General features: G+C 48.9%; 1 protein-coding gene across 3 annotated transcripts in view; it reads right to left on the reverse strand.

The window, feature by feature from the left end:
- The window catches only part of Grik4 (glutamate ionotropic receptor kainate type subunit 4), a 431,592-nt gene that overhangs the window by 59,138 nt on the left and 352,868 nt on the right, over positions 1 to 19,586 (reverse strand). For all 3 annotated transcript variants that reach the window (XM_052757532.1, XM_052757513.1, XM_052757522.1), the window contains 2 exons: positions 19,413 to 19,520; positions 12,385 to 12,588 (listed from right to left, as the gene is read on the reverse strand). In XM_052757532.1, coding sequence (XP_052613492.1) covers positions 12,385 to 12,588; positions 19,413 to 19,520 — 312 coding nt within the window. The remainder of the gene's footprint in view (positions 1 to 12,384; positions 12,589 to 19,412; positions 19,521 to 19,586) is intronic.

A 19,586-nucleotide genomic window follows, 5' to 3' on the forward strand; every position in this document is an offset into this window, starting at 1 on the left:
CCCTCTCTAGCAGCCAAATCCACCGCCATCTGGGACACAGCAGGTTGCTCAGTATGTCTCCTGGATTTGAGTAGGAACTTGCCTAGCAAAAGCCAATAGAGCTTGCTTTCCCTAGCAGCTCAATTTCATTGACCCAACCACATGCTGCTCTCTCAAGGGACTCAGCCTTTTTTGTTCCCTCCTGCCTGGATAGCAAATGCATATATAGGTGTAGGCAGAGGCTTGTCATGAAGCTGGGGACCTATGTGAGGGCTCTGAAAGACAAGGGAAAGATCCCTAGTCCTGTGGGACTGCTTCTATAGGTGATACCACCACCGGTACCACCAATCCAAGTTTGATTGTATGTTGGTGTGTGTGTGTGTGTGTGTGTGTGTGTGTGTGTGTGTGTGACATCAGGTGCTCCTGACAAGCACAGAACAGCAAGAAAAATAGTCTGTGAATCAGGCTCCTGGAGCACATCATGATTCTGCCCAGAGCCTGTGAGCCAAGGAAACGAAGCCATAGCAAAAAGCAAGCAGAGAACCAGCAGCCCTGGCAAGGACAGGGGAAGGGGCACATTTGGGATTCACAGGGAAGTGAGGGATGAGCAGGAGCTGCCTTCTGGACAGAGCAGGGAGCCACCATAGCAGATTTAATGGCTGAGGTCCCTCCCGCTGGGCAAGGGAAACCTGGTATATTCCAGCAGCTCTGACAGCTGTCAGAACTGGGCCACAGGGGAACTGGCCTGGAAGATTTTGTATCTGCCTCGAGTCCTGGCCCAAGTTCTCAGCTTCCTGAACTGCCAGGGTGTGAGCAAGAGGCTCCCCCACATTCTCCTGCCGCTATGGAGCCAGTCCGGCATCCCTTCCCCATCACAATAAGCTACAATAAATCCTTCTCCAAGGCATTCTGTCACAGCACCAAGGAAAGTAACGAATGCAGGGACTTATCCAGGTCCACTGGGGGCCAGCAGGGAGGGGGTGGCCCGAAGGACTGTGAACACAGTCTTCCCACCACACCACCGCCACCTCTTGACGACAGCTTCAGAACAGAACAGGGACCCAGTGCTTTGCTCACTGCCTTCCTGGCCCACCTGGCTGGCTTGCTGTACTCAAACCATCTACTCTTCATCGTTGAATGACAGCATCACTTTACCGCCTACCTTGATGGAATTTTCCACCCGTCTGCCATCCAAAACAGAGACCAGGAGTAAGCCTGCACACTCTCTGCTTCACCCCACCCGTCTTCCCTGTTCTCAACACATTCTATAACCCAGTGCAGAGCTGGGCGGTGGTGGTGGTGCACATCTTTAATCCAGCACTTGGGAGCCAGAGGCAGGTGGGTCTCCGTGAGTTTGAGGCCAACCTGGTCTACAGAGCTAGTTCCAGGACAGCCAGGGCTACACATAGAGCCCCTGTCTTGAAAAACAAAAAAAAAAAAAAAAAAAAAAAAAACAAAATCAAAACAAAAGACACCAAAATGAGCACAGTTCAGCTCTGGAAAACATTACCGCCATGGTCCAGCTGAGCTTGAGAACTCTTGGTGCCCAGGACAGTCAATTAGACGAATGGGTTGGGTTTAGCTGGATGGAGGACCAGCCATTCTCCAGCCAGAGCATGCATTACAATCATGTGGGTCGCCGCGGGAGGAGGCTGTTAACTCACAGGCTGGAGCCCTTCCTCCAAGTCTCTCATTCTGGATAGGGCATGAGAATTTGCATGTCCAGCAAGGGCAAGGTGGTATTGCCGCTTCTAGCGCGAGGGCCACAGTTTGAGGACCTCTGCTCTCGGGTTGATTTCTATACCAAGTCCTGTCAGTCCTAGATGAACAAGTTCCAGTGGCTCTCCACTACCTTCAGGACACAGTCCTAGTTTCTTGCGGTGATCTACAGGAACCTTCTCTGGCTTCCTCTTCAGTACCACCCCATCTGTTGATGTCCCTTCAACCCATGATGGGGACACACTGCACGCTTTATGGCCTTTAAATATGCTCTTTATTTCAGACCCTGCCCAATGTCCTCTGCCTGCGACTCATCCTCTTGTTGCTTGGCAAGTCCTAATTGTCCTCCAAGGCCCAAGCGGACAACAACCTTCCTTGGAAGCATCCTCCTGTGTGAGGATGACTGTGGACTTTGGCGTCAGTGAGACTCGGCTTTGAATTCAAGATCAATCACTCCATTAGCTGTGTAACTTGGAGGTAGACTCTCGGGTAAGCTGAAACTAACCTCAGCTTCTTCGTTATAAAACATGAATAATAATATTTATATTGCAAGATCATTGTGTCGAGAGGAAATGATTCATAAAAAATGCCTGCAGGTACTAGGTGTTCAATAAACAACAGCTATGATTTTCATTAGCTCTGCTCTAAAGCTTTGCCTGGCTCCCTCCAGCTTAATGACTTGCTTTCTTCTCCACTCCCATAAATTTGGCACATGATCCCACTTTGCATATATCTCATGCTATGGCTTTATCTTATATATTGGGCCTAATTCCTCATGGAATACGGGTAATAGTATGAATATTAAAAGTGGACTTTCCCGGGAGACTTTTGGGCATCAGGCTTCACAAGCTTCAGGCCCTTTCAAAGGAAGAGGATATTCTACAGATGGATAAAACTCCACACCAGAGGGCGTGATGGGTGAGCCTAGAGCATTGGCTGGGTTGGGGACCATATTCACTCCCTGGACAACATATAAGCAGCATCACTGTACTTCAAGGTTCTGTGTATACAGAATGTGAACTCTGTGAAATTCAGCTTGAAGCCACAACCAAGTTTGAGTCAGTATATCTAGAGGCAAGTAGTATTGATTGACCAAGGATGGAAGTACATAAGTAGGCCCTGTAAGGACCTAGCTTCAGGAATCACATTCGACTCTTGGGACGAAGATTACAAGGATCATGGTTAGTAACCTCCTAGACAGGCTGAGGATGCAACCAGAAGCAGAATTCCTAAAACTGGTTGGTGAAAGAGAATGTCCTTTGGGGACCAAGGCAGAGTCTAAGCCCCTGTTTGCTGAACAGAGCTGTCTCAAAAACATGACATCAGGCCAGACCTAGTGCACAGGGGATTCTGTATTCAGATGACACACTCACCTCTGCCGTGTGGGTAGAGGACTGGGACCAGGGTATCCTTAGAGGAGATCATGACACTACTGTCTCAGCTCCCTTTCTTGCTCCTGCCCCAAGATCGATCCACTGTTGCCCATCTCCTCTGTTTAGCAGCAAGCTACCCCTTAGAAGGCTTTGGGGGCCTTAATTAACACATTCTCATTTCTTCTACAGACTCCTCTCTCCCCTTAAGAGCTGGCACTCAGTGGAGAAGGCAGCAGTAATCCTGGTGAAGTGACTCTTCTGATACATTTCCCAGGCTGCCTCCAGGCCCCCCTGGGGTTTGGAGACGTTCCCGGTCAGAAACTGCTGAGATAGCTCCGAACCTAAGCAAAGTGCAAGCCCCTTCAGATTTCTCCTATCAACACCTTCAGTGGGAAATGAGCACCACAGGAGATCTAATGGCCCACAGGCCAGACTGGGAGGTCTTCCCACAGACCTGCAGCTGTTGTCTCTGGGCCTCGATCTCCATAGTCCCAAGAAAGGGCCAGGTCCTGCCCATTATCTGGGAGATGAAGGTTCAAGCTGTGTGTATTCTCAGGTGGCCTAACAATTGCTTCCTCAGTCCTGTCCAGTTTGGGCTTTTCTGGCAAGTACTCACACCTGTATGTATTTTGTTTGTGTGTTGGCTATTTCTCCTACCTCCGTTCTGCCCTACCTACAAGCTTCCAGAGACAGGACCCCCCACCTCTTCCCCAAGAACCTACCACAGTGACAGATGCATGCTAGCTGTCAAGTTAATCTTTTTACTGATCACCGGAATGCTCTCTCGTCTTCCACTTGGCCTGGTTGCTATAAACCTGCCAATGAAAGTTCTCCCTAGAACGCTGAAGAAGGGCTTGTCCTATGACACCTGGCACCTTGTCTTGCCAACTTAGTGGTAGTTTGACTGTGTGCCATGTTCCACGTATGGAGATCAACGGAACGCAGAGCCTAGAGTTCTTACCTGGCATTTGGCCTTGTCAAGAAATGCCAGCCCCTCTCCCTTCCTCCTTTCCCTTTTCATCATTCAGATTTGGGTTAGGAAGAGATGCGACCAAATGTCTGGGGCAGAGGTGCCCCCACTCTGTTCTGTGACTATGTCAAGGGAAGCCAGAGTAGAGGGAGATTCTGAAAGCTCATGAATGAACTTCCACCCAAACCAGGGGCTCTGGAGGCCCTGCTATGGTCTTTTGCAGAATGAAGCCCCCACTCCTGGTGGTGGGAAAGTTGAGAGAGCCCTGTGCATGCTGGCATCCAGAAGAAAGCGGGAGGTGAAGCACACATGAATGGCTTTTATTGGCTTTTAATCAAGTACACCTGGAAGGACTTAAGTCCCCTAAAACAGCCTCGAGAGGATTCAAACGAGATGGTGCCATGCAGGGGGGCCTGGGGGGGAGGGAAATGGAAGGTATTTGTGGCCCAAGAGGTGGTTCGTGCCCCTGGCCCTTTAATTCCCTGGTCCAGCTGTCTGTGGATAATGAATCAAGCAAAACGGACTGCCTCTCTCCCCAGGTCTTCGTGGTTTGCAAGCCGGGCCACACTTGGCAAACACAATAAGAAAGCATTCCAGAAAGTGCTTTCTGGGCCAGCCTGCTCATTTCTCTTCCCTTGAGAGGCAAGACAACCTTAACTCATGCTTACAAATGGACAGAAATGGAAGAAGCTTCCCCCTGTCTACTGGTTTTAGATCTAAAGGTTGAAATCCCTCTGCTCTCTCCAGGACTCTTGGTCATCCTCAGCATTGCTCAGTTCAGGTTCATGTCATCTTCCTGAATCACTGGGGACCTGTCTAACGAAAGGATGTGTACATGGTATCCAGCCTCACCCCTGCCGAGTAACTTCTGGACTAAAGTCAAGATGTCCTTCTTCAATGCCTGTACTGGGTGACTTTTTGTGTCAACTTGACACAAACAAAAGTCATCAGAGGAAGGAGCCTCAGCTGAGGAAATTCCTCTTTGTCATCCATCTGTAAATCATTTTCTCATTTAGTGATCAATGGGGGAGGGCCCAGCCCATGGTAGGTGGTGCCATCCCTGGGCTAGTGGTCCTGAGTTCTATCAGAAGATGGGCTGAGCAAGCCAGGGGAAGCAAGCCAGTAAGCAGTTCCTCTCCATGGCCTCTGCATCATCTCCTGCCTCCGGAGCAAATCCTGCCCTGTTTGAGTTCCTGTCCTGACTTCCTTCAGTGATGAACAGCAATGCTGAAGTGTAAGCCTAATAAATCCTTTCCTCCCCAACTTGCCTTTTGGTCTTGTTTTTTTTTTTTGTCTCAGCAACAGAAACCATAACTAAGACAATGAATTTAGTCAGTAGCTTCTACCAGCTGTCTGAACGTAGTTTACACACCCAAACACAAGAATCCTATCACAACTGGCCCCTGACTATAACCTGTTCCTCTCTGTCTCTTCTTATGCCTGAGTATGGCTGCCCAGAGCCAAGGGCGTGGTACTAAATGAATCTCAGCATCCACTACAGCTAGAACGTCCTTTCTACCAAGAGGATCCTTCTTGATTCCTTCACTGTCCACCTCTTAGCTGAAAGAAGTACATTCCCAGACATCCATCAGATTCCCGAAACAGTGCAGAATCCTGAGTCCCACAATGTTTGATCACCTTCACTAAGCATCCATCACATCCTAGGACTGTAACTTTTGCAGCCTGAGGTATAAGAACAAAACTAGCTTTCATTTTTTTTTCCTCCTTCACAGTCACACAGACAAGGGATTCATTCTTACCATAGATCTTAGCAGCCACAGAATGCAATATTTTTTCCTTATTAAGTTGAGAGTTTTACCCACTCACCTACAGGGAGTATTTTATGAAAAGGCTTATCTTTGACACATCTGAATTGCCAGTATCACTACAGTTGTGCTTTGGGGACACTATTAAGTAAAATAAGGAGATAAAGGCAGCAGGAATGCCAGTATTGGCATATTTGATAGTTTTATAACCTAGATGATTGTTAATGACTAAAGGGTAGGTAGCATATACAGTGTGGATACACTCTCAAAAAGATGTCCTCATCAACTAGGACACACTAGGTGAGATTTCATCATGCTATCCATAATGGCACACAGGTTAAAATTTGTGAACAATTTATTTCTAGAATTCTGTATTTTCAGACCCATTGGTTTACAATGGGTATCTGAAACCACAGCAAGTGAAACTTGAGATGAGTGTAGACTCTTCTACTCTGCTCAGCTGTCACTGTCTTTGTGTGCTCTCCTCTAACTCACCACCACACCTTGTTCATACTCTGCCAGACCTATCACCACCCATGTGAGCTTAAGGTCTTCAACTCTTTTGTGACATAGTTTTCTCATCTGGACATTTGGTGATTGTGAGGATTTGGTTAACCCAGCCAAGTAAAAAGCCAGACACAGCAGCAAGTGTGTCTATAATCCTAGTGCGCCACTACAGGGGCCTGGGGAGTGGAGACAGGAGATTATCTGAAATCACACAGACAAACAAGCTTTGGGCATGCAGCAGTGAACAAGGGAGAATCTGTCTCAGAGTGTTAGGTAAAGACGGACAATTGAAATTGTCGTCTTATCTCCCATATCAATACTCACACAGTTGTTGGCATACACACACACACACACACACATACACACACACACACACACACACACACACACATACACCACGACCACCACCACCACCACACACCCAAAAAGATAAAGTTCAAGTTAGTGAACTGAGGGTGTCATCAGTGGTAGTGTGCTTGACAAGCATGAGTTTCATTCCCCAACTCCACCGGAAACATGTCATGTGTCAGCCATCGTTATCCTTATGACACCCTTCTTACAGCTATTATCAATATATCATATGTCATACTATGCAGCAATTCTTAGTTTTCTCGTCTACCTCTTTGAATAGATTCCAAACCCTTTACAGGTAATTCCTCATATTTAAGCAGTTCTTGACAGAAAGTAGGCATTTTGATGAATGAGTGAAGTGTGGAGTTATAATTCAAGGCCACCTCTACCCGATTCAAGTCAATGTGGAAAGCAAACCTTCACAGGGAGAGCAAAGCAAAATGTCCCCCCCGCACCCCCCCACACACATCATGGCTGCCAAAGGGGGTAAAAAGTGAGTGGCACACTCATCTGGGGGGCCTGGATCAATTTCTTTCTGTTAAAGAATGCTGAGTACAATTCTGTGGCCTATTTGCAGTTAAAATAGTCTCTGGCTTCAAGGTGGAAAGTGATCTCAGGGGACTATTTGAATTTTCTTTCAGTTCAGCAAAATGTCTCTGGCCAATCTTCCCAGTGGATTGAGGCCACGGACAGCCACCTCTCTGGGTCTCCTGCAAAGTCCCTTCTCAGGAAGGGAGATGGAACGAGGCATTTCAGCTTCATTTACACTTAATTCGTCAAAATGTCATTGGTAAGAGCTATTTGATGTCCCAGGCTTATGAGCCTTGAATCTAAGCCTTGCAAAAGCTCTTTTCTCTTTGAACCTAAGTGTGCCATTCTGCCAACATGGGGCCGCATGCCAATGGGGCACTTTGTTCTGAACCATGAAGCTAGATGGGGGTGCTCCCTCTGATGAATGTGCCTACCTTTCCCCAAGCAGGGCCGGAGGATGGCTGACTAGGGCAAAATGAATCCAAACTCAAAGTTCTCCAAACAGCCACCCTCACCGCCCATGCTCAGACGCAGTCCTGGTTGGGTGCTGGCCTTCCCGCCCTGCTTCAGTGAATCTCTGTGCTTTCGTTCACAACATACTCCCAACGCTAGTGGCATCTACATGAAAGCCATGCCGGGGTGATTTTCACACATATACAGGAAGTGTGTATAAATGCCCTCCTACAACCAATGCTCCATGTGCCTGGCAATGCCTTATGCAAGGAGGTCATAACAGGCCAGAACTCTAAGGCCATCACCAAAGATAACCCCGCCTCTCCATCTCATTCAGCTGTGCGGGTAGCTGCTATATTCTTTACTACATAAGCCCCGAGGTTCTGTAGTGAGTCCCAAGCCCCTTGTGATTTCCTTTTGATGCCCCACCATTCCCGTGTTGCTGAAGTTGCAGCTGCATTGACCTAGCTTTTTGTCCAGGGCTATGTGGAAGACAGCCCTGTCCATAGACACCCAACACCTCATCCCTTTAACCTGGTATGCCAAAATGGCTCCAGAACACCATCCCAGGCTAAACCAGCTTCTGCTTATTCTTGAGATTGTTTGGTCCTGAGGAATCCCTGTCACCATTCCTGATGTCCCTCTTAAATGGTGACTCTATAGTAGTTGCCTTACAGTCACTCACAAAAAGACCATTCCTTTCCCCCAAGGGAGCTCAGCGGGGCTCTACCACTGACTTGGTGGTTGGGACCATGTCACTGTGGTTTTCTCAACTGCACAGTGTCTGTTCTTGCTGACCCTCACTCTTCATACTATGTGCCTGGAGTTCTAGTTCTGAGACTTCCTAAGGCTGCTGAGATATGTGGACATGCTGGACCGCTTTATGTCTAAACCTTCAGGGTTCATCAGTTTCAGGCAGGCTTAAAGGCGGTGAGGACTCACAATTCAGGCTCACACCACTCACCAGATCAGCCCCCTAGATGTGTCCTACCCTCCCACTCTGCCACTGGTGCCTGGGGACCCAACTCCATTAATGGCACCTTGGGTACTGGTGCACAGACCAAAGGGCGGAAGAGGTAACGTCTTGTGATGTGAGTTCCAGGCATTAAGAGCTGGGATGGACAATGCACTGGTCCCTCTCCCGGCTGTGTACTGTTTGCTGAGCAGCGATTTCATCTGAAGCATCCACTGTGGTACAGAGCCGTGGATGAGTGTCGCTCTAACACTCTCTGACATGTGTTGTTTCTTCCCTACTGGGCAATCCTTACCCCTTCCTCACGCTGCCCTGGACTTACACTCTTTGAAATCAGCATAAATAAGCTCTGGCCTTGGCTTTAGCCTCAGTTTTTCAGAGCAGCTGGCACAAGACAATGCAAATACTTCCTGTGTGTCCAATGAGTGTGAGTGTGTGTGAGTGTGTGTGTGTGTGTGTGTGTGTGTGTGTTTATAACTTTTCAGAAAAAGTTCCTTCCAGAGGAGCCCTGGTACAGTGAAGCAACAAGTGGAAGAGAAAGAATAACTCACTACAGCACACACCGCTGGCGAGTGGATGCTGAAAGCATTGTTAACACCCAGATGACACCGAGATCTGTGCTCTCCCAGATCATGAGCACTGGAATTGGATAGCCCAGGCTGTGAACTTACTACCTATACTGCTTGATTTGATTTCTCTGAGTCTACACTTCCTCATCTGTGAAGGGACAGATCTGATCTGATTACCTCTAAGGTCTCCTCCAGTGTAGACTTGCAGAGGCCCCAACAGTATCATGAGGGGCACTGTTGTACTGGCCTCTGTTTTGATACTGCTTGGGGGAAAGCTCTTGGAGGATGGACCTGGGCCTAGATCTCCTGTATCTTGGGGAACATTTTGGTAGAACCTGGGAAAAGTGAGGTCTGGCATCACCCAGGGTCAGCCCCAGTGGCATCCAGACACCTTTTCACATGAAAAGCTCTTTCTTTCTTAGCCAGAAGTTACTACTCATTCTCCAGAGGGTAGTCCAGACATCTCCCCAGGGAAGCTAGCACTCATCAGGGTCCCCACCTCTCTAGACCAGACCCATTCTCTTTAGATGCTCTCCCATAATTCCATACTCTGCCTCCCTGGAGCTTATTGTAGTTCACAATCGTATGCAATCATATGCAGTCATGACTTTCTGCCTCACTCCCTGGTTATAGGAGTTATGCAGCCAGTGTCCATGCTTATGCTGTCTCCTGTACTTCCAGTGTCTAGAAGCATTACATAAATGGCCATTGAGTTAATGGACTACTTACATAGTGCGATGTCCCCAAGTTTTGATGAGATCAACACAGCCCTGTTTTTGTTGGAAAAGAAGCTGGGGTGAATTTGGAGATCCCTGCCTGACTGCCTGAGTTACTCAGTATGGAGATGCATGTCCTTGAGTGCCAGGATCTTCTCCCACTCTGCCAGCCCATGTCACAGCTCATTAGGGGGCTAATAAGGAGAAGGCTGTAAAGCGACTCCTCCATCCCCAAAGTCTTCCTGCCAGACACAAGGCAGCCTGTGGAAGCCAGAGAGCTGGGCTCAAGGTGACCAAGGACATTGATGAAAGGCAAAGGAAAGGCTTGACATTTCAGACTGCTGTGGGCCAATGGCCAAGTTGAGCCTTGATGGGGAAGCCCCAAGATGAGTGTTCCAGAGAGGGTCTGGGACTGTTGAGCAAAGCACCCATTGCCTTTCTGCACCTGCACAGGGTGGGTCCATATCTCTAAGGTCCTGGTGTCTTCGTTACTTTTCTATTTCTGTGAGGAGACACCATGACCAAGGCAACTTATAGAAGGAAGTGTTCAATAGGGGTTAGTGGCTCCAGAGGGTTAAACTCCGTCACCATCATGGCAGGGAGCACGGCAGCTGGCAGGCAGGCATGGTGCTGAGGCAACAGCTGAGAGCTCATTTCTGATCCACAAACATGAGACAGAGAGACAGCTGACTGGGAATGGTGTGGGCTTTTGAAACCTTAAACCCCAGCCCAGTGACACATCTCATCCAACAAAGCCACACCTTCTAATCCTCTCCAAACAGGTCCACCGACTGGGAACCGAGTATTCAAACACATGAGCCAATGCGGGCCATTGTCATTCACACCACCACATCCTGGGACCTTGCTGAAGCTACTGGTGACCCACTGGCCTTCCATCCCCAGCCTTAAGCTGGGAGCAAGCCCTTACTTTTGAACAGGCTCACTCTGAACCCTGGGACCTCTGGGTGGCTCACAATTCCCTGCTTGAGGTTTACCCTGCTGGGGCATTGAAGACACTGTCTATGCTTCCTGGCCTGACCCTCAGCAATCTCCCTCATTAGCTCTTTAAATACCTCTTCCGCAGCTCTCACTTACACAGAACTCTTTGTAGTCATTGACAGGAAATACTGCTTCAACAATCTAAGTAGTATTTATAGTCTCAAAGACAGGGATTAGAAAAATGTTATCTTATATCTTAAGTTTGGCACATAGAAAGGATTAAAGTCTTATTATAGTCATATGGGACTTATCTTGGAGATGGCTGTTCTGAAAAATAAGTTGCTAGGTGATTTTTGTCACGGTATAAACATCACAGAGTACACAGAGACCTATGACGTCACGAGTCAATATAATCTTATGAGACCACCATCATATGTAGTGTGCAAAGTAAGACAGCTACGATATCACCAGGCAATATAACCTTACTGGGCCATCATCACAGATGGCAATACTTCTGGGTAGCACATGATTATCAGTCAATGAAGAAAGGGGTCTGGGCTCGAACCCCAGCACTAACTAATACAGTGTGACTTTTGACAAAACCACTAAGCTCTCAAAGCTTCAGACTGCTCATATATGAAGTGGGGACAGCAAGTAGTGGAAATATCCCCAGGAGATCGGAGATGCTGCACGGAGAGCCCCTGGACCACGAGTGCATGCTGGGAAGTCATGGGAGGAAGGCACCGAGAGGAAATGAGAGTTCAAGTTCACGTAAGGACCAAACCTATGCTCTCTGTGTTCCATCCTCTCCACCTGTCCTAGCCATTAAAATTCAACTGTAGAGACACGGACAGTGAATTAGCATCGATTTCGTTCATTTTTACAGTTGTTGATAGTGTATACAAGGAAAAGAAGATTTTTTTTTTCCCTAGAAGAACTTCCCATGCCCTTGCTTTAACCTGACATAAGACTGGCATTCTATGATGCTCACCTGAATTCCAATCAACTCACCCATTTACCCTGAAAGCCAACAATACATGCAGGTACACCCTGGCTCTGGGTCTGTAAACGGACATTAACGATGGGGAAATAACACAAGAAATAACAAATTAACCAGCACTGTGACCTACACCTCTGACACTTCAGCCTTAGTTCCAGGTATTACCACATCTCCCACATATCAAAATCAGCCGGTATAGGGGTCCTCTGCTCTCCCAGGGCCTGTCCAAGCTTTGACAATGAACAACCAAGCCCTCAGAACAACAAATAAAGCACAGGAATTATCTAAAAATAGAACCCAAAGTCCAACTCTAACTTGCTCCACTGCTGGCCGGGAGAAGCCTGGAGCAGGAGTCACACCAGCCATGGTCATCAAAAGCACAGCACCAGTGTGCCTGGCTCCATGCCAGCTCACCAAAGCATCCTGGAATTGATAGACAAGCCTAGAGTGATGGAGCAAGTAAGTGAGGCAGGGAAAACATACCATGCCTCCATCACCCTCCCACCCCTGCACAAGTACAGAACGCTGGACTCCTTACCCGAGCAATCAGCTCCCCAACCATGCCCGTCCAGGTGCCGTTGGCCTCAGGCACGCCGTAGACACCATCCCCGACGAGGCGGATCTTGTAGTTGAAGCGGAGGATCTCAGCCAACTCCTTGAGCATGTCCACACAGAAGCCCTCGTAGCGGTCATTGCCTTCCATCTCCTGGTGGTTCCCCTTCAGCATTAAGTACGGGTTTTCCTGCAGCAAAACTGGGCAGCTGTCATTCTCATCTTAGGCCTGGCGTTGCAGCCATGTGGGATGGGGGGGGGGGGGGGGCGGGGCTGGGCACAGGAGGTCAGGGACTCGACGGCACAGGAGGAGAGATGTAGCTTGGTAACAGGCTGCCTTCCAGGTGGTGGTTAGTTGCCCTCCTCTCCCCACTCCCCAAGGTGTTCCTTCAAGGGTATTCTCTTATCAGGAATGCACATGAGTCCCACTGCACAGAAGGCCAAGGTGAAACCCCTTTACACTACTGGAAGTCATCGTCTGGCCTCCCCCCCCCCTCATTTTGTCTTTTCTTCACAGACCTATGGCTGAGGAATACAAAAATACTTCTTAGTAGGCTAAGTAAGAATATAGACATGGCAAATGGGTTTAAAAAAAGATGCACACATAGGAGCATTATTTAGCCATAAAGCAGAATGAATTCATGTCATTTGTGGAAAAAAAACTGGAACTTGAGGTTATCATGTTAAGAAATAACTCCAATTCAGAAAAAAATGGATCACATGTTTTGTTGCTGTTGTTTTGTCAAAGTTGGAAAACAATAAATAAAAAGAAATCTAAAATTCGACCAGGGCAGCCAGGAAAAAGGAGCACAGGGGAGGTGGAAGGGAGTGGACTTGATCAAACATGATGTATGCATGCATGGATATAAAAGAGTCTAACACATTAGTATAGACAACCAATCTACATTAATAAGTATAACAAACACCCCCAAGTACCTAAAACTCAGTAAAATAAAGTAATAACAAAGTATGTATTTTTCTAAAAGAAAAACCAAGCATCCTGCATATGCCTCTAGCACTCAGGAGGCAGAGCCAGGCAGATCTCTGTGAGGCCAAGGTCCACCTGTCTACATAGTGAGACTACGTTTAAAAGTTTAAAAAGACCATGTACATAAACAAACAACTGTATGCAAGGCAGGCCACTCTGGTGAGATGTCTAGAGAAAGTGACACAGAGAAGGGAGACCCACACTGGGCTCTTGACAAACAGATGTGGAAACACTGGTAGACAAAAATGTGGAGATTGAGCCATTATGGGCTGGGGAAAGGCATGTTCAGACACAATTCCACCCGAGAAGGGGTGTGGACCATTGGGCGTCTCCAGTGTACTTGGCACATGGGTTGTGCTGGAAGGGGTAAGAAGAGAGCTAGAGAGATGAATGAGGCTAAATGTGGGTCTGGATGCTGGGATAAGGCTATTGTATGTCAGATGAGACGTCATGGAGGAGCATCTCGGGTTTTGGAGACATAAGACTGAGCAAAGAATAAATGTGCTGACAAGGAACACTCAGGGCAGGGACAGGTTCTCTCTTGATATGTAACAGGATCCTGAGCACATGTAGCTCAGGCTAGACTGGAGAGTGATGGAAGAATGTAGAGTCATAGGAAGGTCAGCACGATGCCTGGATGTGTGTCAGGTGCAGAGGGCAGGGGTCCTAAGATCCTTGGTATCGGGATAGATGATTGATGATGATGCCACATTGGCCATGGATGGCTGGGCAGGAAAGATGATGATGGCACACTGGTCATGGATGGCTGGGCAGGAAAGATGATGATGTCACACTGGTCATAGATGGCTGGGCAGAAAGGAAGACCTAGGGCATACTGAGTTTGAGATGGTGGCAGTCTATGGGTGGCTGTGGGGGGGGAGGACGGGGGGCACAATGGAGATTAAACATGCTGGTGAGGGCAAGGCAAGGCAGGGGCTTGGAGGCATGGAGAAATGGGGCACCATGGGGAAGAACTGATTCAGGACTGGCTAAGAGTTATGGAGGACCACATCCTCAAGGGAACCTAATCTTAGACTAGAGAGAGTAGCCATGTGGCATGATAACACCAACAACCAAAGGTAGAAAATGAGGAATGCAGGGGTCTGAAAGTCCAGGGGAAGGAGCCTGAAGAAGAAGAATATGGCCCTTCCCACCCAGAGACAGAGCAGGGCTATGAGATACTGCTGGGTCATGGTCACAAGAATTTTCCAAGTAGGCATGGAAGGTTTGTGGGGCTGTTAGAATTGGGCCATACGTACTTAGAGGAATGTATGGACCAACTGGAGAAGCTGGGAGGGAACGCACCAGGGTAGCCTCACAAGGGGCCTCTCTACCTCAAAGTCACACCTCCCCTCCAAGCTGCAGTTCTTCTCCACAATGAACAGGGTGGGAGGGTCTCCAAGAGTGTGCCATCTGTAAATTCCCTGTTGGATGACAGTTAGGTAGTCTGATGACGGCCTCCTTTTAAGATGGGAAGGGACAGAGTGCATGCGATGACAGACGAGTGAGAAGGAATTCCTGCAATTAGAGGAGGCAGATGGAGAGGCAATGGGAGGTTGGAGAAGGCAGAATAAGGGTGGTGGGTGGGGTGGGTTCACCTGTGGACCCAGATTCCAGGAAGCAGTGGGTGGAGACAGAGCTGGGAAGAGATCTGGGAAATGGTGCAGACACCAATATAGAGAAGAGGCAAACCGGTTCCAGCCAGTGCCAACCTGAGTTGTGCCAGAGGCAGAGGCGGGTAGGAATAAAGGCTCAATGTGTATGCTGCATGTGGGTCTTTGTAGAACTGCACAGGGGTCGGGCGTGACAGGGAGCACACAAGATGCACAGAGGGATTATGGGGGCCCCCACCCCAGAAACAGCTGAGCATCACAGCAGAAGGATGTGCCTCGCTGCTGAGCTGCTGTGCTCATCCAGAGGGAGCTTCTACACAGACAGACCGGGGGTGGGGTGGGGGGGTGGGGCAGACAGACCAGAGACCCTGGGATGGGGAGAGCAGTTTTGAGCATCATGAAGAGGGAATGTCACAACAGCAGCAGGTTATGTGTTAGGGTGTGAACTCTGGGTTGGAGGTGGTGTGTGGCTCGACTTGTGATCAAGTCTTGGCAATGAGACAAGCGAGTCTCCTTGCCTACCACAGAGGCTGTCCTCAGCTCAGGGGCCTCTCCACGCTCCACTCATCTCCATTCCATCTTCTGTCAAATCTAACTCATCTTGACCTTGGAGTTGCAATGCTACTGACACCAATGCACTTCTTAGAATTGGCCCCATGCTCAGGTGCCTGTGAAAACCACTATTTGCTTCCTCCCCACACTCGATGAGCAGACTGGGACAGGCTGTGCAGCTCTCATAGGGTGTGCTATGAGTGGGCCTGAGGCCTTCCCTTCCCCTCGTTATCACCCTCCCCCCGTGTATGCTGATTAAAAGAGTGAGAAGGGCCTTCGGCCTCCTGGACAGCAGGTGGCTGGGGGTTTCCGCTCTAGCACCAGAGTACTTTTTAATTCTTCTAAGGAATGTCATAAAATTCTCCTTTTCTTGTACTCCACTCTCGAGTTCTTTTGAAACCCACTGTCATGCTCAAAGTAAATGTTCACAAGGCTGGTCTTGGAGGGAAGAGAGATGGTGGACAGCCAAAGTATCAGCAGTCCTGGGGCTCACTGGCACTCTGGAAAATGGGGGGGGGGCTGAATGCTGGCATGTCATCAGCAGGAGTGCTGGGAGAAACTGGGGTGACAATATAGCTGTGTGTTAACTGGGGACCCAGAACAGAAAATATGTTCTGAAGATGGAGCTGGGGCTAATCCCAAGTGTCCCTGGCAGGAGTGAGACAAGGTGGATATGTCCCAAATTTAAGGGATAAATCGCTCAGGATCACCATTCACAGGGGGAGCTTGTGAATGGTCACATAGGGCTTGAATTAGGACCTTTGCTCCTAGTAAGAGTTTCTGGTTTGGATAGGCCACATCAGCCCCATCTGCGCAGGAAATGAACCGATGCTGACTGTGGCTTCCTTTGAACTAGCCTCACCCGGCTTCTCAAGAACTCCTTGATATGGACACACATACACAGGTACACACACATATACACAGACACACACATACACAGGCACACACATGCACATGCACAGGCATGCACACATACATACACAGGCACACACACACACACACACACACACACACACACACACACACACACACACAAACCAGAGCAATTTCTCCATCTGAGAACATGATCTTCTGGCTTTGGTACAACAGAAGCCTCTAGGACAGTCAGATTCCAGATGTGGGGAAGCAAGATGCACAGCCTAGCAGGTTCTCTGTCTCCTGCCCCAACTTTTCTTAGCTTTGAAAGAATTTCTAAAAATTCCTTCCTGGAATTCTATTCAGAGGTGTTCCCACACTCAGACTCTAATGATTAAGTTCCTAATTGTGTCAGGCACCCGGATATCTGAAGTACTCCCATTCATGGAGGGGATACAGGGAGTCAAATAATTATGAGAAAATGTGTCTGGTCAGAGGGGTATGGAAAGAGCCAGGGACAGAAAAGTCAGGCGCCAACCAAGAGGAGACTCCAGAGAGAAGATGACCTTTGAGCTGAGGAAAGGCATCCAGAGGGGAGGGAAGAGCATATCATCATGGGAAGCAGAGAGGAATCCTGGGCCCCAAGGCTGCATGGAGAGGTAATTGGTTATTCCCGTGCGTGAAGGGTCTAGAGCCCAAACCAAGGGACCAAGGGATGTCAGGAAGGCTAGGACAGGACTATTCTGAGTGCAGTCGGGAGACAAGCACAGTGAGAGAGAAGGGAGCCTGGGAGGACTCCCTGGGTGACAAGGGACAACGAGGCCCGTGAGGGGACTGAACTCTGGACCAGGGCACGGGAGATGAGGCTAATGGGAGGGGAGAGACTGAAGAGTAGAAAAGACATCTGGAAGGAGGGCCCCGCCACCATCACACCCTGCGCTGTATCCCTCCACTAACACAGCTTAGTCAGGTCGTCCCCAGTTCTCAGCTGGATAGGGGACAGCACCTCCCTCTCATCTTCCTGGCATTCTAAGGGGCCCAGGTGAGCAGAGTAGGAGCTGGGAGCAGGAAAGCCCTAAACCTGGGAGCCTAGATCTGCTTTGCCTCTCTTCACTCCCGCTGTTTCCAGGCAACAGTGGGTAGCCCCTCCCCTTTGTCTCAGACTCCACCTCCTTAAGGAGCCACGCCTAACCATCTGGGAACTGACCCCGCCCCATTGCTCCCAGCCTCCCTTCTAACCCACACAGGGTTTGACCAGAGGTTAAGCAGCCCTAACTCAAATGCCACACCTGAGCTACTTCAGAATCGGAAACATCGTGAGTGCTGTCAGGACGCTACCAGGTGTTCCAGGGTCTAGAATTGCTCATTAGGGATGTTCGACTAGCAATGTCTATGAAAATATTCCCAAACCTGAAAAATCACCTGAAATTGAAATATTTTGGGTCTGAAGCACTTCAAACAAGGGAGACTCAGTCTTTGTTGACCTTGTATTACTGCCTCACATTCCATACTGAAACGGGAGCTCCTGACAGGGATTTTTGTGTTTGGTTTCATTGACGTTTCCTGAGTACCTTGAAGAGTGCCAAGCATATAGAAGTGCCCAATAAATACTCCTTGGATGAACAAACGAAAACATTCAGTGGCCCATCTCCAAATGAAGAGAAGAATGAGTAGCCTAGGATACAAAATCCTAAGCACTGTGGATGCATGATTCTGGATTATGCTCTCGCTTTCCCAACCATTGCCCATTTTCAGGGAAGCCCGTGCTTTCCAGCATTTTCTAAGCGTTAATGGTGCTGGCCTTCCTTCCCTCTTCCCGTTCTCTGTAACTGTTTCCTGTCTTTCAGAGTCCATCACAAATGATGCTGTTTTAGGCTTTGCTGCTCTCCCCCTGGCTCTTTCCTCCACACCTCAGGGCTCTAACTCCCCACCTCTCTCTTAGCTTTTAGCCCACTCTGTTTATAATAGATCAGCAATCCCAACCCAGGCTTCCTGGGCCTCTGGGGTTCCTGAAGGCCATAATGGAGGCTCTTTTATTTTATCCAAAAAGCCCAAGAGAAATAGGCATGTTTGCAGACCTTGTACGTCTGTCTAGTAGAGGTTAGACTGTGCAGCTAGCCTATAAATCGCCTCTGCTCTGGGCTGAAAGAATATCAGTGTGACTGTGCTAGCTCTCTCTCCCTGGTGAGATGTGGTGTGGGGTGGGGAAATACCCTTTGATTAGTTAAAATTAGAGTGAGGAGGAACAAAGTAATTATTGCTTAACATTTAGTTGGCTTAATTGACAGATCTTTCGAAACATGAGGTCTTCAGGGCTAGGGGTGAAGGCAACACCTTGGCCATGGGTAGTCAACTTAGCCTGTCTGCTCACTGATAACTTCTTTGAAGATACAGACCAATCTGTACTCATCTTTGGTTTTTGTGAGTGAGCACAGTGCCAGACACACGTCAGGGGGCAGGGTTGGGAGGTAGACTTGTAATTACTGAATAGAAATGAATCAAGTAGAGAAGCAGATGGTCTCTTGACTCAGGGGTTCATTGAGAACTCTCTTGTCACCATCTGGAAGTGAAGGAAAAGGCCCTAGCAACCCATAGACATTAAGATGTCCACTGGAGGGTGTAACAGGGGAGGGGCTGATTCTGTGCTCAGCAGATACCAAGCAAAGCTGGGAAAGGGGGATCATCTCAGACTGGATCCAGCTAGTTCCACCTGTGTCAGAAGGTTCCATCTCTAGGGTTTCTACACAGCTTTCCTAGCCACCCAGATCGCCCCCCCCAAGGCATCCACACACTGTGGATGCTCTCCCCCCGCCCCAGCTGCTCAGCAGATCATCAGATATCATTTCCATACGAAACGCAACTGGAGTGCAATTACGCCGACATAAATTGGCCTCTGTGCTGTGATTAGCATTCCCATCTTCTGTTCCCTGGGAAGCCCGAGAGCAAGAGCTTGGGGAGGAGGCACCCTCGGGAGCGGCAGCTGGAGGCCTGAGAAACCCCGCTTACCAGGATGGTGGTGACAACCAGGGTGGTGTTGAAAAGACTGTCGGAGATGTTGGAGGCGTAGAGGCGGCTGTCCATGCTGAGGCCCTCTGCCACGTGCCACTGGCCGATCTGAGGAGACCAAGGGGAGAGGATGGGAAGACTTGGGGAAGGGACAGAGTGGGCTGCAGGTGGCCG

The sequence above is a fragment of the Peromyscus californicus genome, unplaced genomic scaffold (genome assembly GCF_007827085.1).
Source record: "Peromyscus californicus insignis strain IS unplaced genomic scaffold, ASM782708v3 Scaffold_11__1_contigs__length_118956290, whole genome shotgun sequence".
NCBI classification, from domain to species: domain Eukaryota; kingdom Metazoa; phylum Chordata; class Mammalia; order Rodentia; family Cricetidae; genus Peromyscus; species Peromyscus californicus.